This window comes from Carlito syrichta, unplaced genomic scaffold (assembly GCF_000164805.1).
Source record: "Carlito syrichta isolate Samal-C Ts95f unplaced genomic scaffold, Tarsius_syrichta-2.0.1 Scaffold314811, whole genome shotgun sequence".
In the NCBI taxonomy this organism is placed as follows: Eukaryota; Metazoa; Chordata; class Mammalia; order Primates; family Tarsiidae; genus Carlito; species Carlito syrichta.
The window spans coordinates 970,461-992,550 of record NW_007258907.1 but is presented as its reverse complement, the minus strand read 5'-3'; the positions used below and the strand labels follow the sequence as shown (position 1 = coordinate 992,550).

Sequence of the window (22,090 nt, the reverse complement as noted above, 5' to 3'; positions counted from 1 at the left end):
CCAGCTTAGGCAACATAGTGAATCCTTACCTCTACAAAGAAAATTAAAAAATAAAAGTTAGTTAGGCATGGTGGCGCATGCCTACAGTCTCAGATACTTGAGATGCTGAGGGGGAAGAATCACCTAAGCCCAGGACACTGAGGTTGTAGTGAGCCATGATCATGCCACCGTACTCCAGCCTGGGTGACAAAGTAAGACTCTGACTAAAAAAAAAAAAAAATTACTATGAGTAACACAATGCCTGTCCTCAAAGAAAACTGACAGCCTTGGCTTAGATGAGTTCACAACTATCATGTCACCAGGTAAGACAAGCGCCATTGAGAGAAATGCCAACAAAGAATCAAGGACCTCAATGTATAAAGCACATTTCAGTATACTGCTTAGAAGCATGGCTCCGTAGGGCCAAACATCTCAAAGTGTGTTTCAAACAACCTCAGTTCTGCAAGATTTTAATTCAGATATTAGAAGAGAGAATGATTTTTCGATCAAATACCTTTGGGTCTATGCAAAATATAGCACATTTGTTTACTGCAGGACTTCTCAGAGCCTTTAATGAGCCTGTGAATCTTGAAGAGGTAGGTCTAGTGTTTAGCATTTCCGAAATGTATTCGAGCCCTTTGTATAGCACCTCATCGGACTGGTATTATTTAGAGCACACCCTGAAAAATGCAGGCATGCCACAGCCTCTGCGACCTGGATATGATTCAATTATCCAGCTTAACTTTCAAACTGATGCCTTAGTATCCTGAAATACAGAATTGCTTACAATTCTCCAATGCATCCCATTGCCTGCTTGATCTAGAGCAGGAATTGGTCAACTTTTCCTATTAATAATCTGGCTCTGCAGGCCAGCGGGTCTCTGCTACTAGTCAGGCCTATTCTTGCAGACTCCAAAGCAGCCATAGACAGTATGCAAATGAGCAGGTGTGACTGTGCCCAAATAAAACACTTATTTACCAAAGCAAGTAGCAGGGCAGATTTGACCTGTGGGCCCTGACTTTTGAAGTAGACCTGTGCTGTCCAATAGAAGTTTCTGCAGTGATGGACGTGTTCTATATCCATGTGTTCCAAAATGCTAGCCAATAGCCACTTCAAGGAGCACTTAAAGTGTGCATAATGTCACAGAGAAACTGAAGTTTTATTTAATTGTAGTTAATTTAATTTGTACAGTCACAGGTGGTTAGTGGCCACCATAATGTCATTGACACATGTGCCTAGTGACAGTGCAGATGAAGACTTTGAAGACCAGGAGCCTATCTGTATCTCTTTGCCTAGTACTTAGCACAGCACCTACTACCCAGCAAGTAATGAACAACAGTAAGACGCAGGGGCTCATACCTATAATCCTAGCACTTTGGAAGGCCAAGGCAGGAGGATTGCTTGAGCCCAGGAGTACAAGACCAGCCTGGGCAACATAGCAAGACACTGTTGTCTCTACAAAATAAAAAATAAAAAAATCATTCAGGCGTGGTGGTGTGTGCCTGTAATCCCAGATACTCAGGAGTCTAAAGCAGGAAGATCTCCTGAGCCCAGGAGGTCAAGGCTGCAGTGAGCCTTGATCGTGCCACCGTCCTCTAGCTGGAGTCACAGAGTGAGACCCTGACTCAAAAACAAAAACAGGCCGGGCTTGGTGGCTCAGCCTGTAACCCCAGCACTTTGGGAGGCCAAGGCGAGTGGATTGCCTGAGCTTGCGAGTTTGAGACCAGTCCAAGCAGCTTGGCAAGACCTCGTCTCTACAATAAAACAAAAAATAGCTGGGCATGGTAGTGCACGTCTGTGATTCAGCTACTTGGAAGGCTGAGGCGGAAGGATCGCTGGAGCCCAGAAGGTCAATGCTGGAGTGGCCATGAGCGTGCATGCCACTGCACTTCAGCCTGGGTGAAGGAGTGAGACTCCAGTTAAAAAAAAACAAAAACCACAATTGTTCATGGAAACTAGCAGCACTTCCCCTTGAAGGAATGCTTCAAGGATGGAGGAGCAACATTTAAGGTAGATCTGGAAGAGAGGATTAAGATCTGGTCATGCAACACTATTCATAATAGCAAAAACATGGAAGCAACCGTGCTGCCCATCAAAACTGGACTGGTAAAAAAAATGGGGTACATATACACAATGGAATATTATGCAGCCATTAAGAAGGACAAACATATGGACTTCACAGCAATTTGGATGGATTTAGAGTCTATAATACCTAGTGCTCTGTCACAGAAACAAAGAACTGAGTACCACATGTTCTCCCTCATAAGCAGATCCTGAACATTTATCCTAATACTATAAGAAAGGGATTGGCAGTAGCAGGATACAACATCAATAAGGGTACCTGATCTCAAACCAGGAAAAATGGGGATCAAAGGGAGGTCCAAACTTTACCTGTACGGTGTCTACTAATATACCTAATCCTGAATTGTACCCCACATCTTTAAAATAAAAAAAAAGAGATTCAATCAGGCACATTCAGAAAGTGAAGAGGATCACGGCAAGAAGGCCAACCCTAGACAGAATGAATGGCACTGGCAGAGCCAGGAGGCTAACCTTACTGACTCTGCTTAGGTAGTGTAGCAAAGTGGTAAGTGCATGGACTCCAGCATCTGCTGCCTGGGTTTGAAACCCAGTTCCACCACTTTAGCTGGGTAATGCTAGGAAAGTTGTTTAACCTCTCTGAGTCTCAGTTTCATCATCTACAAAATTAGGATCATAATAGCATCCATCCCATGGAGTTGTTGTAAGGATTTAATGAAGTCGGAATGTGCAAAGTGCTTAGTGCTGTTTTGAAACCAGGATGAGACCCCATGAGGAAGCATGAAGGTAAGTGCCAACATTTGGAAGCATAAACAACTCTTATCTGTGCTTCCAACAAGGATGCTCAGTTATGAAACTAAAAACCTCTGGGTCGCAAGACAAGATGACAACTTTGTCTTGCCATCAACATGAGCAACATCTGACAGGAAAACAGCTGAACTTTCATGCCTCTGATCAAGGTTTCTACAGGTTTTGTTTTTGTTTTTGAGTCAGGGTCTCACACTGTTGACCAGGCTGGAGTGCACTGGCACATGATGGTTCACTGTAGCCTCAACCTGCTGGGCTCAGGCAATTCTTCTGCTTTAGCCTCCCAAATAGCTGGGACGACAGGCATGTGCCACCAAGCCCAGCTAATTTTCTGATTTTTTTTGTAGAGATGAGGTCTCACTATGCTGCCCAGGCTGGCTTCTGCAGTTTTATAGGATAGTCCTATAGGTCTATCCAGGAAGGAAAACCAAACAGCAGTCCTCCTCTCTGTGATGACTTGGTTTAATGCCATTTCAGTCCTACCTCGGAGATGCCAAGCATGAGGGTAAGAAATAACCATTCCAAGTAGCATTAAAATATCCTGAATCTGGCTGGGTGCAGTGAGTGGCTCATGCCTGTAATCCCAGTACTTTGGGAGGTCAAGGCGAGAGGATTGCCTGAGTCTAGGGGTCAGAGACCAGCCTGGACATCGTGATGAGAACTCGTTGCTACAATAAATAAAGAAAAATTAGCTAGGCATGGAGATACACACCAGTTACTTGGAAGGCTGAGGTGGAGGGATTGCCTGAGCCCAGCAGGTCGAGGCTGTGGTGGCTGTGAGCATGCCACTGCACTACAGCCTGGGGTGAGTGAGACTATGATACCCCCCACCAAAAAAAAATCCCTAATCCATTAGGAACACGACTCTGTAACAAGCCAAATCCCGATCTTTTAAAGGAAAATATTACCTTTTATAAATTACTATTTTAAAAATTGAGCTGTCATCACAAATGTGCCATCAGAAGAATTTGGATAAATGCATATGCCATGTAACCATACCCCAATCAAGATGCAGGACACAGCCCAGAAAGTTCCCTCATGTCCTTTTCTGGCTTATGCCTCTCCCTGCTCCAAAGGAAATCTCTGATTTCTAACTATAGTTTGGTTTTGACTTTTGTTAGGTTAGAACAATAGTTCTCACCCAGAGGCAGTTTATCCCCCCAGGGACATTTGGCAATGTCTAGGGACATTTGTGGTTGTCATGCTGGGGTGGTGCTACTGGCATCTCATGAGCAGAGGCCAAGGATGCTTCTGATAAGTATCTTTCAATGACAGGACAGCCACCCACAACAAAGAAATATACAACCGGAGATGTCACCAGTACTGAGGTTGAGAAACCCAGTGACAGAGTTTAATTATTTCGGATGTCTGAAGTCACACCCTGAATGTCTGTGACATAAACAATTCTTATCTGTCCTCCCAGCAAGGATGCTCAGTTTTGAAACTGCACACCTCCAAGCTGCAAGACCTGATGCTAACTTTGTCCAGCCACCAACATGAGCAACAGATGGAATTTCATCCCAAATGCTCAACCAGTATGAGGAAGGTAGAGGGGACAGGGTGACAAATTAGAACTTGGGTTTGAATCTTTACTAGGCTATTCATCCTGTGTGTCAGAGGGCAAGTTTCACGAGACTTTATTATTTTGAGTAGGAGTCTCACTCTGTTGCCTAGGCTGCAAGGCAGTGGTATAATCATGGCTTACCACAGCCTTGACCTCCTGGCCCCCCAGTGATCTTTCTGCCTCAGTCTTCTAAGGAGCCGGGACTACAGGCATGCACCACCACATCCAGCTAATTTATTTGATTTTTTTTGTAGAGACGAGGTCTCAGTTTGTTGCCCAAGCTGGTTCTGAACTCCTGGGATCAAGCTATCCTGCTGCTTCCCAAAGTGCTGGGATTACAGGCATAAGCCACTATGCCTGGCCTCTCTGAGATTTTAGAATGTCTCCAACTGCAAAATTTGATTCTTCTGTTGTGAGAATCAAATTTTAAAAACTCAGTTCAGCCCTGTGCTACTGACATTTCATGAGCACCATGGTAGGCGCTTTGTCCCTGAATTTTTTGGATGTTCTTTGGGAAAATACCTTCTGTACTGACATCTCCAAGACCCCAAACATTCTGCTGCCTTGTTCTTTGATCTGGACAACACAGCACAAAGTCCCAGGAAAGGATGGGCAAAGGAGAAGTAAGGAAATGCCTGAACATTGTGTACTTACCAATAGGGGAGATCCAGGAATCACCCAAAGCAACCCCGGCAAAGTTGCACTTGATGGTCCCTTGCTGAATGGCCTAGAAGAGATCCAAGAAACATCCTTGCCAAGGGGCCTCCATCCCTTCTTCAACAGAGAGAGGCAGCCAAGCCTTAACAAACTGCCTTTCTAGAGCATGAAGACTTCTTTCTGTCTACCCTTCACAAGATTCTCTGGGTATTATAGGGAATCTTGTACTCACAAGAGAGTAAGGGCAGCTCTTTCCTGCCACCATTTGCAAGACAGCATTTGTAGGAACTGTCTGAGCTTTTCTCTACTTTGTTTTCAGGGAGCTGGCAGGATGTAAGTGGGGTGGGGGGTCCCTAGTCTTCTTTAGGAGGGATACTGCCCCCCCAATCTCAGGGTCTGTGATTTCTCACAAGATGCTCACGAAGCCTCTTAGGTATATTCACCCCTGCCAGGCAGTATCACTGAAGGGCAGGGAGGACTCCTTAGGATGTCCTCGAGGGAGGAGTGGGCTCATGCCACTCTGTTCCTTTTGTTCATTTTCAAAGTAATACATCTGCCCAGTAGCAAAACATCTGCCCAGTAGCAAAACATTGGAAACAATCTAAACATTTATCAATACGATGGCTAAAGGTATTATGGTAGTGTCCAAGGTACTTGACACAACTTAAAAAAATAAGAATGTTCTCAGGCCAGTACTGGTGGCTCACACCTTTGGGAGGCCAAGACAGGAGGACTACTTGAGCCCAGAAGTTCAAGACCAGTTTGGGCAACAAAGCAATACTCCTATCTCTACAAAAAATTAAAAATGAAGAAAAAAAACCCCCAAGTAATATAAATGTCTAAATTGAAGCTTTCAACAACAGCAACAAAAAAGAAGGTTCTTTTAGAACTGATTTAAAAAGATCTCCCAAGTATATTGTTAAATTTTTTAAGAAGAGAGGCATAGAACAGTGTATCGTACATACTATCATTTGTGTAAAAATGAGAAAAAAGCATACACATGAACTAGCTTGTACAGGCATGAAAGACCTCTGGAAAGATATGGAAAAAACTAATAAGAAAGATGGCCCCAGGGAGGGGACAGGGACAAGAGGGAGAACTTCACAGCATGCTTTTTGTAATTTTTGAATTTTGAATTATATGAGTGCACATACTATCCAGAGACCTAAAACAAGAAAACAATGACTGCCCTAATTCTGAACACTGTTAATTAAGGAGAAAAAAATTATGCATTTATCTGGCTTTTCCAGAATGAATTTATTTCAGAGTAACCTAAATAGCCCCAGGTGATGCAAGAAGTTTCACTTTATAGAAGCATGCCAACTAACAGCTGTGAACAAAATGACACAAGGAGAAAGCACTACTGTGAAACTCCTAATGAAATTCCTGATTTCAGGCTGAGAGCAGTAGCTCATGCCTGTAATCCCAGAACTCTGAGGTGGTTGAGGTGGAAGGATTGCTTGAGTCCAGGAGTTCAAGACCAGCATGGGCAACACAGCGAGGCCTCGTCTCTATAAAAAATTAGCCAGGTATGGCATCTGTAGTCCCAGCTACTCCAGAGGTTGAGCCAGGAAGATTGCTTGAGCCCAGGAGGAAAAGGAATTACTGATTTAGGTGAGAATTACAAATTGATGTTCAAAACCAGTGGGTGAAAGGTGGATGAGGAACTGGACGTCCATATGGTACAAAAATAACACCAATTGATAACTTTTTTTTTTTTTTAGTCAGAATTTCACTGTTGCCTAGGCTGGAGTGTAGTGCATGATCATGGCCACCGCAGCCTCAATTTGCTGGGCTCAGGTGATCCTTCCATCTCAGCCTTCCAAATAACTGGAACTACAGGCATGCACCACCATGCCTGGTCAATTTTTTGATTTATAGTAGAGATGAGATCTTGGCAAGTTGCCTAGGCTGATCTTGAAACCGTGAGCTCAGGCAAGCCTCTCACCTCTGCCTCCCAAAGTGCTGGGATTACAGGTGTGAGCCACCATGCCCGGCTTGGATAACTTTCTTTGCAAGAAGAGGCCATAAGAGTTCACTGGAGGAATCAGACTAGACCTAGACATCACGTGCCTTCTGATTTGATGCAAAACAAGTGCACATCACCTACGACAGAGGTTGGCACGTTTTCAGATATTAAATACTTAGGCTTTGTGGGTCAAAGGCAGTCGATGTTGCAATTCCTCAACTCGCCACTTCAGCACTAATGGAGCCATAGGCAATATGTAAAAACGAATGTTTTATTAACCTGTTTATTAATAGTGAAATTTCAGTTTCATGTAATTTTCATGTGTCATGAAATATTTTTCTTCTTTTGATCCCCCCACAACCATTTAAAAATGTAAAAACCAGTCTTAGTTCATGGATCATAAAAAACGGTGGTGGGCTGGATTTGACCTGTGGCCACAGTCTGTTGAAGCCTGACCTGTAATATGTTCTATTCAAAATTTTACCTTGAATGCATCAAGCCTGTAAATATAACTTCCGGTTTTGGAGGAAATACAGTGAGTAGAGTAATTAATACCATGAAGAAGTTTCTAGACTAATCCAGAAACTGAGACGTTCAGCAAGACAAGAGGTCTGGTCTCTTCAACAAATCATGGTCATAAAAAAAAGGACTGTGCTAGATGAAAGAGACCTTAGGGACATCACAGTCAGTAGTAATTCATGGATCTGGATCAGGTAACAGCTTGGAGAAACTGGTTATGAAGGGATCAATGAAGGAGGTCTGAATATTTGAGTTGAAAATTTGTTGTTTTTTTGGGTTTTGTTTTTTGAGTTGGAGTCTCACTCTGTCGCCCAGACTGGAGTGCAGTGGCCGCTCCCGGCCACCACAGCCTCGACCTGCTGGGCTCCGGCGATCCTTCCGCCTCAGCCTTCCGAGTAGCCGGAATTACAGGCCTGCGCTACCACGCCCGGCTGGTTTTTTGATTTATGTAGAGATGAGGTCTCGCTGCCCAGGCGGGTCTCCAACCCGTGGGCTCAGGCCATTCACTCACCTCGGCCTCCCAAAGTGCGGGATTACAGGCTGAGCCACCGAGCCCGGCCTGAGGTGAAAATTTACTGAAATAGAAAGGTCAGGACTACTGATTGATGAAGGCAGTATGTATAATATGAATTATTTGCAAATTTTTACCAAGAAATTATTTTTTGCAGAAAAATATTTAGAAAGCTATACATTAACTGTGGTGATCTCTATTTGGTAGGAAAGAGAACATTTCATTTTTAATTTGTGCTTGTATTTTCTAATTTTCTGTAACGTACATATACTGCTTCTATGAAAGGCTTTTAAAAAAATTAATCATTTTTGGGGGGAATGGGGTCAGGATCTCACCCTGCTGCCCAGGCTGGAATGCAATGACACACTCACTGCTGGGCTCAGGCAATCCTTCCACCTCAGCCTTCCAAGTAGCTGAAAGTGTAGGTGTGCACCACCACGTCTGGCTAATTTTGTCGCAGAGGTGAGGTCTTGCCTAGTTGCCCAGGCTGGTCTCGAACCCCTGGGCTCAGGTAAGTCTCTCACCTTTACCACCCAAAGTACTGTGATTACAGTTGTGAACCACAACACCTGGCAAGATTTAATAAACAACAACAACAAAAAACTAATAAGGCTTCCTGTACAAAATTTAAACACAGAAAGAGATAGCAGAAAATGTGAAATTCTTTCACCTTGCCCTATCTGTGTCCTTAAACAGCTAGTTGACTAGTTGACATGTTACATATCATTTTAACCCCTTCCTTTGTCTTCACAAGAATATATACACCTACATACAGATGTGTTTTTTTGAACTACAAACAAGGTATCTCATATTGCTCTACAATTTGCCTACAACTGAATTCTCAAAGGACAGTTGTCCACACTCCATACATACAGATTCTTCCTTTTTTTTTTTTTTTTTTGGTAGAGACAGGGTCTCACTATGCTGCCCAGGCTGGTCTCAAACTCCTGGCTAGTCTAGAACTCCTGGGCTCAAGTGATCCTTCTGCACCAGCCTCCCAAATTGTTGGAATTACAGACATGAGCCATGGTACCTGGCCAGATCTGTCCATTCTCTATGATGGCTGCAAATTGCTACATCCAGGAAGGATACTCTTATTTCATTAAGTAATCCTGTACTGATGGCCACTGAGTTGTTTTCAGAGTATGGACATTATAAATAATGGCATAACAAATATCCCCTGACATATTCACATGCTTAAGTATTCACCTAAGATGGATTCTGGAAGTAAAATTATTGGGTCAAAGGACACATACATTTTAAAAATTGATAGATAATGTCAAATTGCCCTTTTTAACTGATTTACCAATTTCCATTCCCACCAAAAGTGCATAAGAGTACTTATTTTCCTGACTTCTTACCAAAACTGGGTGTTATCAATCTTTTAAATATTTGCAAATCTCATGAGCTTGGCTTACTAATAAAAGTTGAAAATTTTTCCTATGCCAACAGGTTGTTTGTATTTCTTCTGGAAATTGCCTGTTCACATGTTTTATCCATTTTTATACCAGGATATTGTCTTTTTAAAATAAAATTGCCGGGCATGGTGGCCCATGCCTGTAATCCCAGCAATTTGGAAGGCTGAGGCAGGAGGATCACTTGAGCTCAGGAGTTCAAAACTAGCATCTCTACAAAAAAATTTAAAAACTAGCCAGGCGTGGTGGCATAGGTCTGTAGTTCCAGTTACAGGAGGTTGAGGCAGAAGGATTGCCTGAGCCCAGGAGGTCAAGGCTGTGGTAGCCATGATAGTGCCACTGCACTCCAGCCTGGGCGACAGAGTGTGACCCAACTCAAAAAGAAAAGTAAAATAAACTTATTGATATAATATCTTGGCCAGGTGCAGTGGCTCATGCCTATAATCCCAGCACTTTGCGAGGCCGAGGTCAGAGGATTGCCTGAGTCCAGGGGTTTGAGGTCAGCTTGGGCAACTTGGTGAAACCTTGTCTCTACAATAAATCAAAAAATTAGCCAAGTGTGGTGCTGCATACCTGTAGTTTCATCTACTCGGGAGGCTGAGGTAGAAGGATCCCCTGAACCCAGCAGTTTGAGACTGCGGTGGCCATGATTGCGCCACTGCACTCCAGTCTGCATTCCAGTCTGGGAGACAGAGTGAGACTCTGACTAAAAAAACAAATAAATAAAATAATCTTTTTCTATTACATATTTGTGTGTCTGTACAGTGAGACTTTGCCTATCTGTATATGTTTGTCTATACGTAGAGACCTTTAAAATTGCTTGTGGAACTCTGAGAAGCTTTAACTATATATGTAGACTAAATATGTCAAACTCATTCTTGTAGGCTTTTGAATGTTTTATCTTGTGAAGGAAAGCTTTTCCTACCAAATATTATGAGGTTTTTTTCGTTTTGTTTTGTTTTGTTTTGTTTTGTTTATAGAAACGAGGTCTTACTATGTAGCCTAGGCTGGTCTTGAACTCCTGGGCTCAAGTAACCCTCTCGCCTCGGTCTCCCAGAATACTGGGATCATAGGCATGAGCCACCATGCCTGGCCATGAGACTTTTTAATCTATCTAGAATGAATGTTTTATACAAGGCAAGAATCCAACTTTTCTATTTTCCAAAGTGACAAGTGTCATTTGTCTCCAAACCATTTATTGATATTCTATCCTTGCGCCAATTATTTAAAACGCCACCTTGTCATTTATATATAATATATAATATGTGATACACATATATACATATTCATATGATATAGTTTGGATATTTGTCCTCTCCAAATCTCATGTTAAAATGTGATCCTAGCCGGGTACAGTGGCTCACATCTGTAATTCCAGCACTTTGGGAGGCTAAGGCAGGAGAATTGCTTGAGCCTAGGAGTTCTAGGCAACACAGTGAGACTTTATCTCTAAAAAAAATTAAAAATTAGCCAGGCACGATGGCACATGCCTATAGTCCCACCTACTCAGGAGGCTGAAGTGGGAGGATGGCCTGAACCTGAGAGGTCAAGGTTCAACTAAAAAAAAAGTGACCCCTAATGTTAGAAATGGGGCATAGTGGGAGATATCTAGGTCATGGGTATGGATCCCTCATGAATGACTTGGTGACCTCCCTGCAGGAATAAGTGAGCCCTTGTTTTATTAGTTCACATGAGAGTTGGTTGTTTGAAGAGCCTGGCACTTCCTTCTCTCTCCTGCTTCAGCCCTCACTATGTGACACATTTGCTGCCTCGCCAACCTTCTGCCACAATTGTAAGCTTCCTGAGGACTCACGGGAAGTAGATGTTGGCATTATGCTTCTTGTACAGTCTGCTGAACCATGAGGTAAAATAAATTTCTATTCTATATAAATTGATTAGCCTCAGGTATTCCTTTATGGGAACACAAAACGGACTGATACACACACACATACACACACACGCACACACACACACACACATACATATAAAATGTATATAAAATTAGTTTCTGAATTATTTAGCTGTTGCATTTAATGTTTATCTGTTGCTGTATCAGTACCACCTTCTTTTACTTACTGTAGCTTTAGAACTTGTTTGTATCTGGTGGTATGGCAATCTTTACTATTCTTTTTGTGTGTGTGTGTGTAGAGATGAGGTCTCACCAAGTTGCCCAGGCTGGTCTTGAACCCCTGAGCTCAGGCAATCCCCTCATCTCCATCTCCCAAAGTGCTGGGATTACAGGCTTGAGTCACCAGGCCCAGCCAGCAATCTCTACTATTCTTTTAAAAACTTTTCATGGTTATCACCACAGACAACGTTATTCTGCATGTACACAGCCCTATTCAAATATATTCAGGTAAGCATATCAGGTGAGCATAAAAAAGTAACACAATTGGTTTTCTGTTCAAAAACATAATAAGATCATCTTCTGTTACCTTATAAAGTTCTAGACCAATGCCAGCTGCCATTTTTCCTCCATAGGACTCTGAGAAAATGTAGAATGGAATTGTCTAGCAAGAAAAAAAAAATTACAAATAATAAAATATCCTGATTGCCTTTCCTTTACACAAATTAATTTCAAATTTCAGTTGCATATAACGGCCAGGCAGAACAAATCAGCTTTTTTCTCCCCTACCCCCCACCCTTGTCTGATTATCATGTCAGATTAGAATACTGACTCCAGGGTCATTCTTTCTAGTTGAAAACCAACTTTAAGAGGAAAGAAAGAAAAGTCTATAATCCAATCCCAGGAGGAAAAAAGGTTTCCTCTGAAGTCAGCTGGACATTAAACTCCTTGGAAAGTTGATGCTTATCCTGATACAGGCAAAGTGGCTACTGCCAACCCTTTGCTCAGCTAAGTCTTTGCTGACCTGGAATTCTTTGTGGCAATCAAAGAAGGTCTTCAGGAGAACCATCATGTCTGAAGCCACTGCAGCCAGGTCCTTGGCATATGCACCACTCTTGTTCACGTAACTGTACCCAGTGCCCACGGGATTATCCACAAATAGGAGACTGGCAGCCTGGAGCTACATGCCACACAGGAAAACCAAATGTTGCAATCAGTCTGTTGGTCACCAATCATCTTTTGATCATTTATACCCAACTCAGCAAAAACCACATATGTGAGGACATCAGTGTGATGATGATATCCTTGCTGATAAAAGGAATTAAAAAAAAAAAAAAAGGACATGAACATAGACTGCAGCAAAGAAAGGCACTCACACACAAAGGGACAAGCAAGAAAGATCAACATAGACATGAGGACCAAAGCATCTCAGCTGTTGCTTTTCACACAGTACAAAGACAATAAAGGTCACATGCTGGTGCAGGCGGAGTCATGCAGAGAGAGTCTGGGCACTGACTGGACGAAACGAGAGTACACTCAAGGTATGAACACCATGTGTCAGTTTTCTTTGAGATGAATCTAATTTTCACTTGGCCTGGCTTCCCTGAACACTGCAAGAGAAGAATTTATTCTAACATCTTTTCCGGAGAGGCCAAGACTTATAAAATTTTATAGGCCAAACGCAATGGCTCAAGCCTTTAATCCCAGCACTTTGGGGGGTGGAGGTGAGAGGATTGCCTGAGCTCAGGGGTTCGAGACCAGCCTGGGCCACTTGGTGAGACCTCCTCTCTACAATAAATCAAAAAATAAGCCAGGCGTGGTGGTGCATACCTGTATTTCCAGCTACTTGGAAGGCTGAGGCGGAAGGATCACCTGAGCCCAGCAGGTTGAGGCTGTGGTGGCCGTGAGCATGCCACTGCACTCCAGTCTGGGCAACAGAGTGAGACTCTGACTCTATGTGTGTGTGTGTATATATATATATATATATACATACATATGGGAGGATCCTTAGTGATGACACAGCCCAACCATTTCCTTGCTGAGCAGGAAATTAAAACCCAGAAAGATCCGAGGATGTGTGCAGGATCACAAAACTGGACAGGTGGGTGGCAGCATAAAGACTAGGACCTGGGTCTCCTCCCTCCTCATTCAGGTTCCCTGCCCTAGTCACGTTGCCCTTTTAACTCTGGGAGGGTTTAAGAACAAGCCAGGGATGCTCTGTGACCACTCCTGGAGGTGACACTTCAGTGGGAACCAAGTACAGGAATTTCCAGGTCAAGAGGAAAGCACGCGCAAAGACCCTGAGGCAGGAGAGAGTAAGATATGCTTGAGAAAGACAGATATCTTAGAACATTTGCAGCAATGGGTACTGCCGGGAGACCCAAACCGCAGAGCAAAGGATGGCCAAGAGCTTCAAGTGCAGCCATGCTGTGCAACAGCCCCAGCTGGTGGATTGTGTGGTTCTTTTGCTCATCAGTGTCTGGCAGCCTGGGGACAGGGCTGAGTGGGCAGACGGTGGAGCTGACCCAAGGCAGGACTTAGCAAGGCTGTAAAGGGAGAAGGAAAGGACATGGGAACTGGGGGTGAGGGGTTTGACCAGAGAAGGGTAAGGGCAGGAAGAGATGCTAAGGATGGAGGGGAGAAGGTGAGAAGAAGAGTCCGAGAGACATCAAAAAGGGAGGGACTGGGCCAGGCACAGTGGCTCATGCCTGTAATCCTGGCATTTTGGGATGTGGAGGTGAGATGATTGTCTGAGCTCAGGGGTTTGAGATTGGCCTGAGCAACATGGCAAAACCTTGTCTCTATAATAAATTAAAAAATCAGCTGGGTATGGTGGTGCATGCCTGTGGTTCCAGATACTTGGAAGGTTGAGGCGGAAGGATCACCTGAACCCAGCAGATTGAGGCTGTGGTGGCTGTAGGTGTGCCACTGCACTCCAGACTGAGTGACAGGAAGACTCTGACCCCTCCCACAAAAAAGGGGAGGGGACACTGAATACACCTATAATCCCAGCATTCGGGGAGGCAGAGATGGGAGGATTGCTTGAGCCCAGGAGTATAAGACCAGCTTGTGCAACATAGCAAAACCTTGTGTCTACAATAAATTAAAAAATTAGCAGGGCATGGTGGTGTGTACGTAGTCCCAGCTACTGGGGAGGCTGAGGTGGGAGGACTGCCTAATCCCAGAAGGTTGAGGATGCTGTGAACCCCCATCATGCCACTGCACTCTGGCCTGGATGACAGAGCCAGACTCTGACTTAAGTAAACAAACAAACAAACAAACTTTTTTTTTTTAAAAAAGGGGACGGGGACAAGGGACTTGTTTTGATGAAGTCAAGACGTAACATAGGAGCGTAGGAGAGAAGAAAGGACTGGGAGTGATGGATAGACGGTGGAACACTGGAGTCTGAGACTGCACAGGGAGCCAACACGGGAATAGTACAGGGCCCCCAGTGTCTGCTGGAGCAGGTTTTGAAGGTGGATGGAGAGAAAGGTCACTGAGCTGGAGAAGGCAAGAGAAACTGCTTGGGACAAACTGTCCTCAGAAATGGGAGAAGCTGGGAGCTGAGGCCCAAAGCTTCAGCATACACAGGAAGAGGAAGAATGCAGTGGATGGATTGCTTCATCTGTGGCCCCACCCAGAGCTGGGCGGGGCTGGGTGGGGCCTGGGCTCTGAGAGGCCACAGGGCAGGTTCAGCTAGAATCACTGTACCCAGGTGGTTCTTCGTGGTTTGAGGTCGCTGTCAAGGGGCCCAATTTCCTCAAAGTTCCCAAATCCAGTGCTGGAGCCGCCTGGACCACCCTGTGGAAGAGAGAAGAAACAAACAAACCCAGAGAAAATGTTAGTCAAATCTCAGTGATTACAATGAATGACTACATTCACTAGAAACAATTTGCGAGTTAGTGATGGCTGGGTCAACCTGCACAAAAGGCACCAGCTCTCCAGTGACCCAGGACTTCTGCATTAATAACTGACCTCCACTGTAACCACCGAAGTCTTTTTCTTTGAAAGACCCCGAGCTAGAACCTTGGCCTGCCATGGGGCTCCTGGCTTTCAGCATGGAAGAGCTGGAAGGCATCTTACATCTCTCCTAACTGCTCTCATTTCAAAGGAGCAGGAAAACTCAGAGAGGGAAGGTGACTGGTCCTGGACCACTGGGCAATTAGGGGCTCCACAGGACTAGCCCTGAGTTTTGTGACTCCCCATCCCACCGTTCTTTCCCCAGGAGGTGGGAGACTCTCTTCTCAGAGTCCTTCATAAGGGACCCAGACTAAGGGGCAGTTTGATCAAGCAGATTCTCTGGATATAACGTAGCAAACTCTGAAGTACCAGGGCAGAGGGCCTGGGATGTTGTGGGCACCGAGGGCAGGGAGAGGCAGGATTCTAAACTGAAGCTTGGTGCTGGGGGCCCTGGACTGTGAGACAGAAGTTGTATGGGCTCTGAAGCACTCAAGGAGGACAGGAAAGGGGCAGAATGGGGCAGGTTGAGTTGCAGTCTCACTGTTGCCCAGGATGAAGTGCGGTGGTGTGATCATGACTCACTGTAGCCTCCAACTCCTGGGCTCAACTGATCCTCCCACCTTAGTCTCCCGAGTAGCTGGGACTACAGGAGTGTGCCACCATGTTTGACTAATTTTTACATTTTTCTGTAGAGATGAGGTCTCGCTATGTTGCCTAGGCTGATCTTGAACTTCTGGGCTCAAGCGATCTTCCCTCCTTGGCCTCTCAAAGCACTTGGGAATACAGGTGTGCGCCACTGCACCTGGCCCTGGGTGGACTTTCTGATTGAGGAGGGAGGAAGCCCTTTGGGAGATGGTCAGGGGAAAAAAGACAATCAGTGCTTTTCTGGACAAATCCAGGGGTCAGCTGAGCAGGGGAGGTTATGAGGAGAGCCTTGTCAGCTGAGGTGAAGGGACAGGTCCAGAGCCTAGAATAAAACCATATGGCCTCTCTATGCATAAGGTACACAAAAATGAAAGGGAACAGCTCTGGCAAAACAGATGCTAGGATAATTTGTATAAGAAAAGCTAGAGAGGGAAAGAGGTTAAAAAAAAAAGGTAGACCCGGCATTAAGGGGTAACGAGACAACAGCAAGAAGGCTATACATTCCCCTGATCACATGCACTTTGTATCCTTTTTTTTCTTCTGAGTTGGAGTTTCACTGTTGCCCAGGCTGGAGTGCAGTGGCACGCTCACCGTCACTGCAGCCTCGACCTGCTGGGCTCAGGTGATCCTTCTGTTTCAGCCTTCCAAGTAGCTGGAACTACAGGTGTGCACCACCATACCCAGCTAATTTTTTTATTTATTGTAGAGACGAGGTCTTGCCATGTTGCCCAGGCTGATCTTGAACCCGTGGACTCAGGCAATCCTCTCGCCTCCACCTCTCTAAGTGCTGGGATTACAGGTGTGAGCCACTACACCCAGCCAGCACTTTGTATCTTAAGATTTCCTAACCCAGCAGTAAAAAGTTCACAAACCAGATGGAGCTGTTCATCACAGTGCTATTCATCACAGCAGCAGACATGAGGGTGCAACTTGAACATCCCCCATCAGGGGAATGGGCGAGTCTACAGCGTGGAACTTTCCACTGCTTTTCAGAATCCCAAACTACAGAAAACTGTGTAGCAACAATGAAAAATGCTTACAACGCAATATGCAATCAAAGACAGCTAAGAATGTGCCCTCATATGAAAGCTGGGTCCCTTTTTCCTAGTGGAATTATTGGGATAAGGGAAGATCAAAGTGACAGGGGGGAAGCTGGGATCCCTGAGGGCTGGGACTTGCAGGAGAAATCTCACTTCCCTGCCTGCTTCTAGTAAGCTATGGCGACAGGAGGAGACAACTCCCATCCCTTCCTTCACCGTCTCCCCAATGGCAACGAGATGCTGGCTAGAGGATGCTTCTGTTCCATTTGAATGCATCCTACTGCAAAATCTTATTTTGTCTTGAACTCTGGGATTGGGTACTATCATGGCCTGAGGCTATCCAGTGACTCTGAAATACAGTAAATGTGTCAGTGGACCAAATGACATGCTTTAGTGACCTGAAAGTGTCCCTAAAATAGCTTGTTACTCCACTCAGACGACATAGGCTTGATTCTTTTTTTTTTTTTTTGAGTCAGAGTCTTACTCTGTCACCCAGGCTGGAGTGCAGTGGCACACCCACAGCCACCACAGCCTCAGCCTGCTGGGTTCAGGTAATCCTTCCACCTCAGCCTTCCAAGTAGATGGAACTACAGGCGTGTGCCACCATACCCAGCTACTTTTTTTGATTTACTGTAGAGACGAGGTCTTGTCATGTTGCCCAGGCTGGTCTTGAACCCACAGGCTCAGGCAATCCTCTTGCCTCCACCTCCCAAAGTGCCGAGATTACAGGCATGAGCCACCACACCCGGCAGCCTCAATTCCTAAAGTCAGGGCACATGTCCTCAATAGGCTACCAAAATAGATCTCCTTTTAATCTAATTTAATTATTTCTTCTGCAAGTATAATTTTTTTTCTTTCCTGTGTCTTTGGGGAAGTAGAAAAGAGTGTCTTCAGTTGACCCACTTCAAATAGCATCTCAGCTCAAAGGATTAACCGAACCAAAGGCCACAAACTGGATGGCCTCCAGAGGCCAGGCAGAGGCCAAGGAGCAGAGCAAGTCAGATGGTAGCAGAGAGATCCCCTAATCCAGGAGCTACTGCCCTCTCTGAAAGGGGGCCACCACCACTCAGCTTTAGGGACAGTGAGTTCAGGCCCCAAAGTTCTGTATCTCCTGGTTTTTGGAAAGAGGAAGGAAATGTCCTCATTTAAAAATGTTAGTAACTAATTCAATTAAAACAACAATCCTGCTCTGTAGTCTACCAAAAGGACAGCCTGCGACTTTAGAAATTCAGTGTTTTTCAAATTGCTCTACTGACAGGGCAAAAAGTGTTTCTAGGGTGTCTTGGGACAAAGTGGGGAGGTCAAATGGATGGAACTCAGTCCCTAGCCCCCACCCCTGCCTCAGCACTTCCACTTTTATCTGCTTTGCCTTCCATGTGTAAGCTTTCACTTGAGCGTAAAAAAAGTTCTGCTGACTTATACACAACTGGAAAATCACCAAAATCCCCTAAATTTGAAAACCAAGGCTCAGAGAAGGAAGTATCTTGCCACAACCATAAGTGGCAGGAAGGCACTGAAAGTCCAGGGCTCTGGGCCAGCAGGCCTGTGCTTGTATACAGTCTGGTTCTCACTGCCAGCCATGCTGCACCTTGTCTCCAATCGCCAGAGGTGAACAGAGCTCCCTGGGTTGACACACATGTGTTGTTCTTCTGTGGCACTCTCAAATCTGCACCCTGGGGCTAAGCCCCACATGTAGCCCTCCTGTGATCATCCCAGAGAGAGAGAGGCCTCTGTTTCTCTTCACTCTATATCACCAGAAAGTCTGCAGCAACTGGCCTAGGAGGTGCTTATCAATACTGGCATTTTTGGAGGAAGTTCCATTTGTCCCCCATGGAGGCAAACACCAAGGTCCCTTTGTACCAGTGAGCGAATTGGAGCCCTGGCTGGGCCATGGCCACATTTTCGAGGCTGAAGCAAGACTATGTTCCTTAGTACCTCCTTAGAGACTGGTCTTCCAGGTGGGTATGGGCCACCTCTGGACAGACACAGAATTTCAGAAATGCCAGGAAGAAGCCTCTATCTGCCCCTGAATACCTTTCAACCAGTTCTCTGCCTTGACTCCTACAATCAGACCTACAATGCAAGCATTTAGGGAGATGAGAAGACCCAATATTCACACTTAGATGCACAAGGCTGGTAGCAGTCCCTTCAAAATATCTGGTTTTCTGGGGGTTACAAGTTAGGGCGTGGCTGGGCTCAGTGGCTCAGCCTGTAATCCCAGCACTTTGGGAGGCCGAGGTGAGTGGATTGCCTAAGCCCGTGGGTTCGAGACCCACCTGGGCAACTTGACGAGACCTCATCTCTACAATAAATCAAAAATTAGCCGGGCGTGGTAGTGCGCGCCTGTAGTTCCAGCTACTTGGAAGGCTGAGGCGGAAGGATCGCCGGAGCCCAGCAGGTCGAGGCTGCGGTGGGTGGGAGCGGCCACTGCACTCCAGTCTGGGCGACAGAGTGAGACTCCAACTCAAAAAAAAAAAAAAGAAGTTAGGGTGAAGGAAAGGATTCTGGGGAGAACAAGGAAAGTGTTGAGTCAGGGTATTTCAGTCTTTGCCTAAAACATGTTTTTTGTTTTTAATTTTCTTTTATTTATATTCTTAATAGAGACAGGGTTTTGCTATATTCAGGCTAGTCTTGAAGTCCTGGCCTCAAGTGATACTCCTGCCTCATCCTCCCAAAGTGTTGAGATTACAGGCATGAGCCACCATGCCCAGCCTCAAACACTATCAGTATATAGTCAAATATACCATCAAGAATTTTTAGTGAGGACTCCATATAGAATGACACTGGCAAAAGGCTAGAAATTCTCCCTCTCTGATTTGGCCTCTTTGGTTATACCATTGCCTCCGCCTGCCCCAGAAGCCTGCCAAGCTCCCAGGCCTGGCTGCTGGACCAACCCAGTTCTTCACCACTGAGACTTGAGCCCTTAAGAGCCAGCAAAGGGCCAAGAGGAAAAGCCTTGGCCTCAACCTCAGCTCAGGCAGGGGCACCACTTTACCTGAAGCCACATGACCAGGGGCAGTTCTGAGAAGTTCTTGCAGGGATTGGTGGCATAATAGAGCCACCAGAACATGTGTGCATCCTCACGGACAGTCACATAATCCCACACTTCCTTGCCCTCCTCCATGGGCCAGTCGATGACAGCTCCTAAAACACAAACTCATTTTTACTTTCCTGAAGAACAAGTTCATTTTCCTGAAGAGGAAACATCCAGGTAAATTCCAAGCTTGGTAGAGAAGACTTGTATATTGTAGCTAGGCTAGAGAAGACTTGTATATTGTAGGTCATTTACCCACTTCAATATATTGTGGGAAGAAGGGAAAAAAACACCTCAGCTCTAAAAAAAGAAACTGGCTGGGCATGGTGGCTCATGACTGTAAACTCAACACCTTGGGAGGCAGAGGTGAGAAGACTGTCTGAGCCCAGGGGTTCAGACCAGCCTGGACAACTTGGTGAGACCTCGTCTCTAAAGATTAAAAAAAAAAGAAACCAAACTTAATTGTGGCATAGGAGGCTGGAGGCTTTCATTTTTTCCTCAACACCTTTTGGCAATCTTTGGATTTGTAATAATCAAGTTGAAACGCTTTTATAATCCCATACAAACAAATGAGATATTTACATTTTAAGAAAAAACAAACATTTCAAAATGCAACATCCTGGTTTTTATATCACAAATAACATATGAAGAAAGAGGCATCCCAAATTAGTGGGGCTGAGACTATACAATACATGGTACCAAAGCAATTGCTACTTTTTTGGGAGGAAAACAAAAATAGAAACTTAGGTCATTTCAACACTATAAACCAAAATAAATTCCAAGTGGATCAAGTGTTTACATTTTAAATTTTAAGTATTAAAAATAATACAAAAATATAGTTGAATATTTTTCTGACCTCTGGATAAGAAAAAAATTTAGGCAAACCCCAGAGAATATAAAGAAAAAGAGGTGAACATCCAGTGTAATACTATAAGAAAATGACTGATGGTACTGGGAAACTATGGGGGGGGATAGGATTAACAGTAGCAAATATCTGTCTGGGGATGGGGAAACACCTCTTATCAACAGGGTGCCTGAATGAAACATAATTGAACACCTAACCCTTAACTGTACCCCACAAAACCATAATTAAAAATATTGATTAAAAAAAAAAAGAAAAAGAAAAAGAGGTGAGGACAGAAACTTTATATCACAAAATTTCTGGCCATCAAAAATAAACAGCAAAGAAAGAGCTGCAACAAATATGAAAAGGGGCAATTTTCCTCACTAATGTAGATCAATTTTTTTAAATGAAAGAGATAAATATATATGTGTGTGTAGAGATATATATATATATATATATCTCTACACACACACACACACACACACACACACACACACATATATAATCTCCCCCATAAACCCACAACTCCAATTTTCTGTAGTTAACTTTTCTAGTATCTACAAAATACATATTGGAAAAGAGTATTTACATATATTTTCTGTCTCCTATTTCTAAGGTATCAACTTCCAAATTATAGTACCTTCCCCCCCCCCGAAAAACCACTCTGAGGTCAGTAGTTTTTGCTTGTAATCCCAGCACTTTGGGAGGCTGAGGCGAAAGAATTGCTTGAGCCCTGGAGTTCCAGACCAGCCGAGGCAACATAGCAAGACCTCATCTCTACAAAAATAAATAAATAAATTAATTAACCAGGCGTGGTGGCAAGCACCTGTAGTCCCAGCTACTAGGGAAGGTGAGACAGCAGGATTTCCTGAGCCCAGGAGGTGGAGGCTGCCATGAGCTGTAATCATAATCGTGTCACTGCACTCCAGCCTGGAGGACAAGATGAGACCCCAACTCAATCAAACAAACAAACCCTCCACTCTGGGTTAAAAAAAGGTGGGGGGAGGTAGGGGAAACTGATGTTAAAAGATGATGAGAGGAGTCCCCTATGCGACTGAAGTTTTCTGCCTTCCAGTTCTCCTTTCTCAAATTTCAAGCCTCTTTTGCAAATAAACGAACACTAGTCCCAATAGTGTAGAGATGGGACTAGAGAAGGAGACAATGGTGTCTTGTAAATAAGAACAGAGAATAAGACAACCAGAAGCTGGGCTCGGTGGCTCAGCCTGTAATCCCGCGCTTTTGGGAGGCTGAGGTGAGTGG

General features: G+C 44.6%; 1 protein-coding gene across 1 annotated transcript in view; it reads right to left on the bottom strand.

The window, feature by feature from the left end:
- SCPEP1 (serine carboxypeptidase 1) overlaps positions 1 to 22,090 on the bottom strand; it is a 36,236-nt gene that overhangs the window by 12,806 nt on the left and 1,340 nt on the right. The window contains exons 2-6 of the mRNA XM_008072020.2: positions 19,948 to 20,096; positions 15,019 to 15,108; positions 12,332 to 12,487; positions 11,897 to 11,971; positions 5,045 to 5,117 (exon numbers count right to left, since the gene is read on the bottom strand). Of these exons, the coding sequence (XP_008070211.2) occupies positions 5,045 to 5,117; positions 11,897 to 11,971; positions 12,332 to 12,487; positions 15,019 to 15,108; positions 19,948 to 20,096 (543 nt within the window). The remainder of the gene's footprint in view (positions 1 to 5,044; positions 5,118 to 11,896; positions 11,972 to 12,331; positions 12,488 to 15,018; positions 15,109 to 19,947; positions 20,097 to 22,090) is intronic.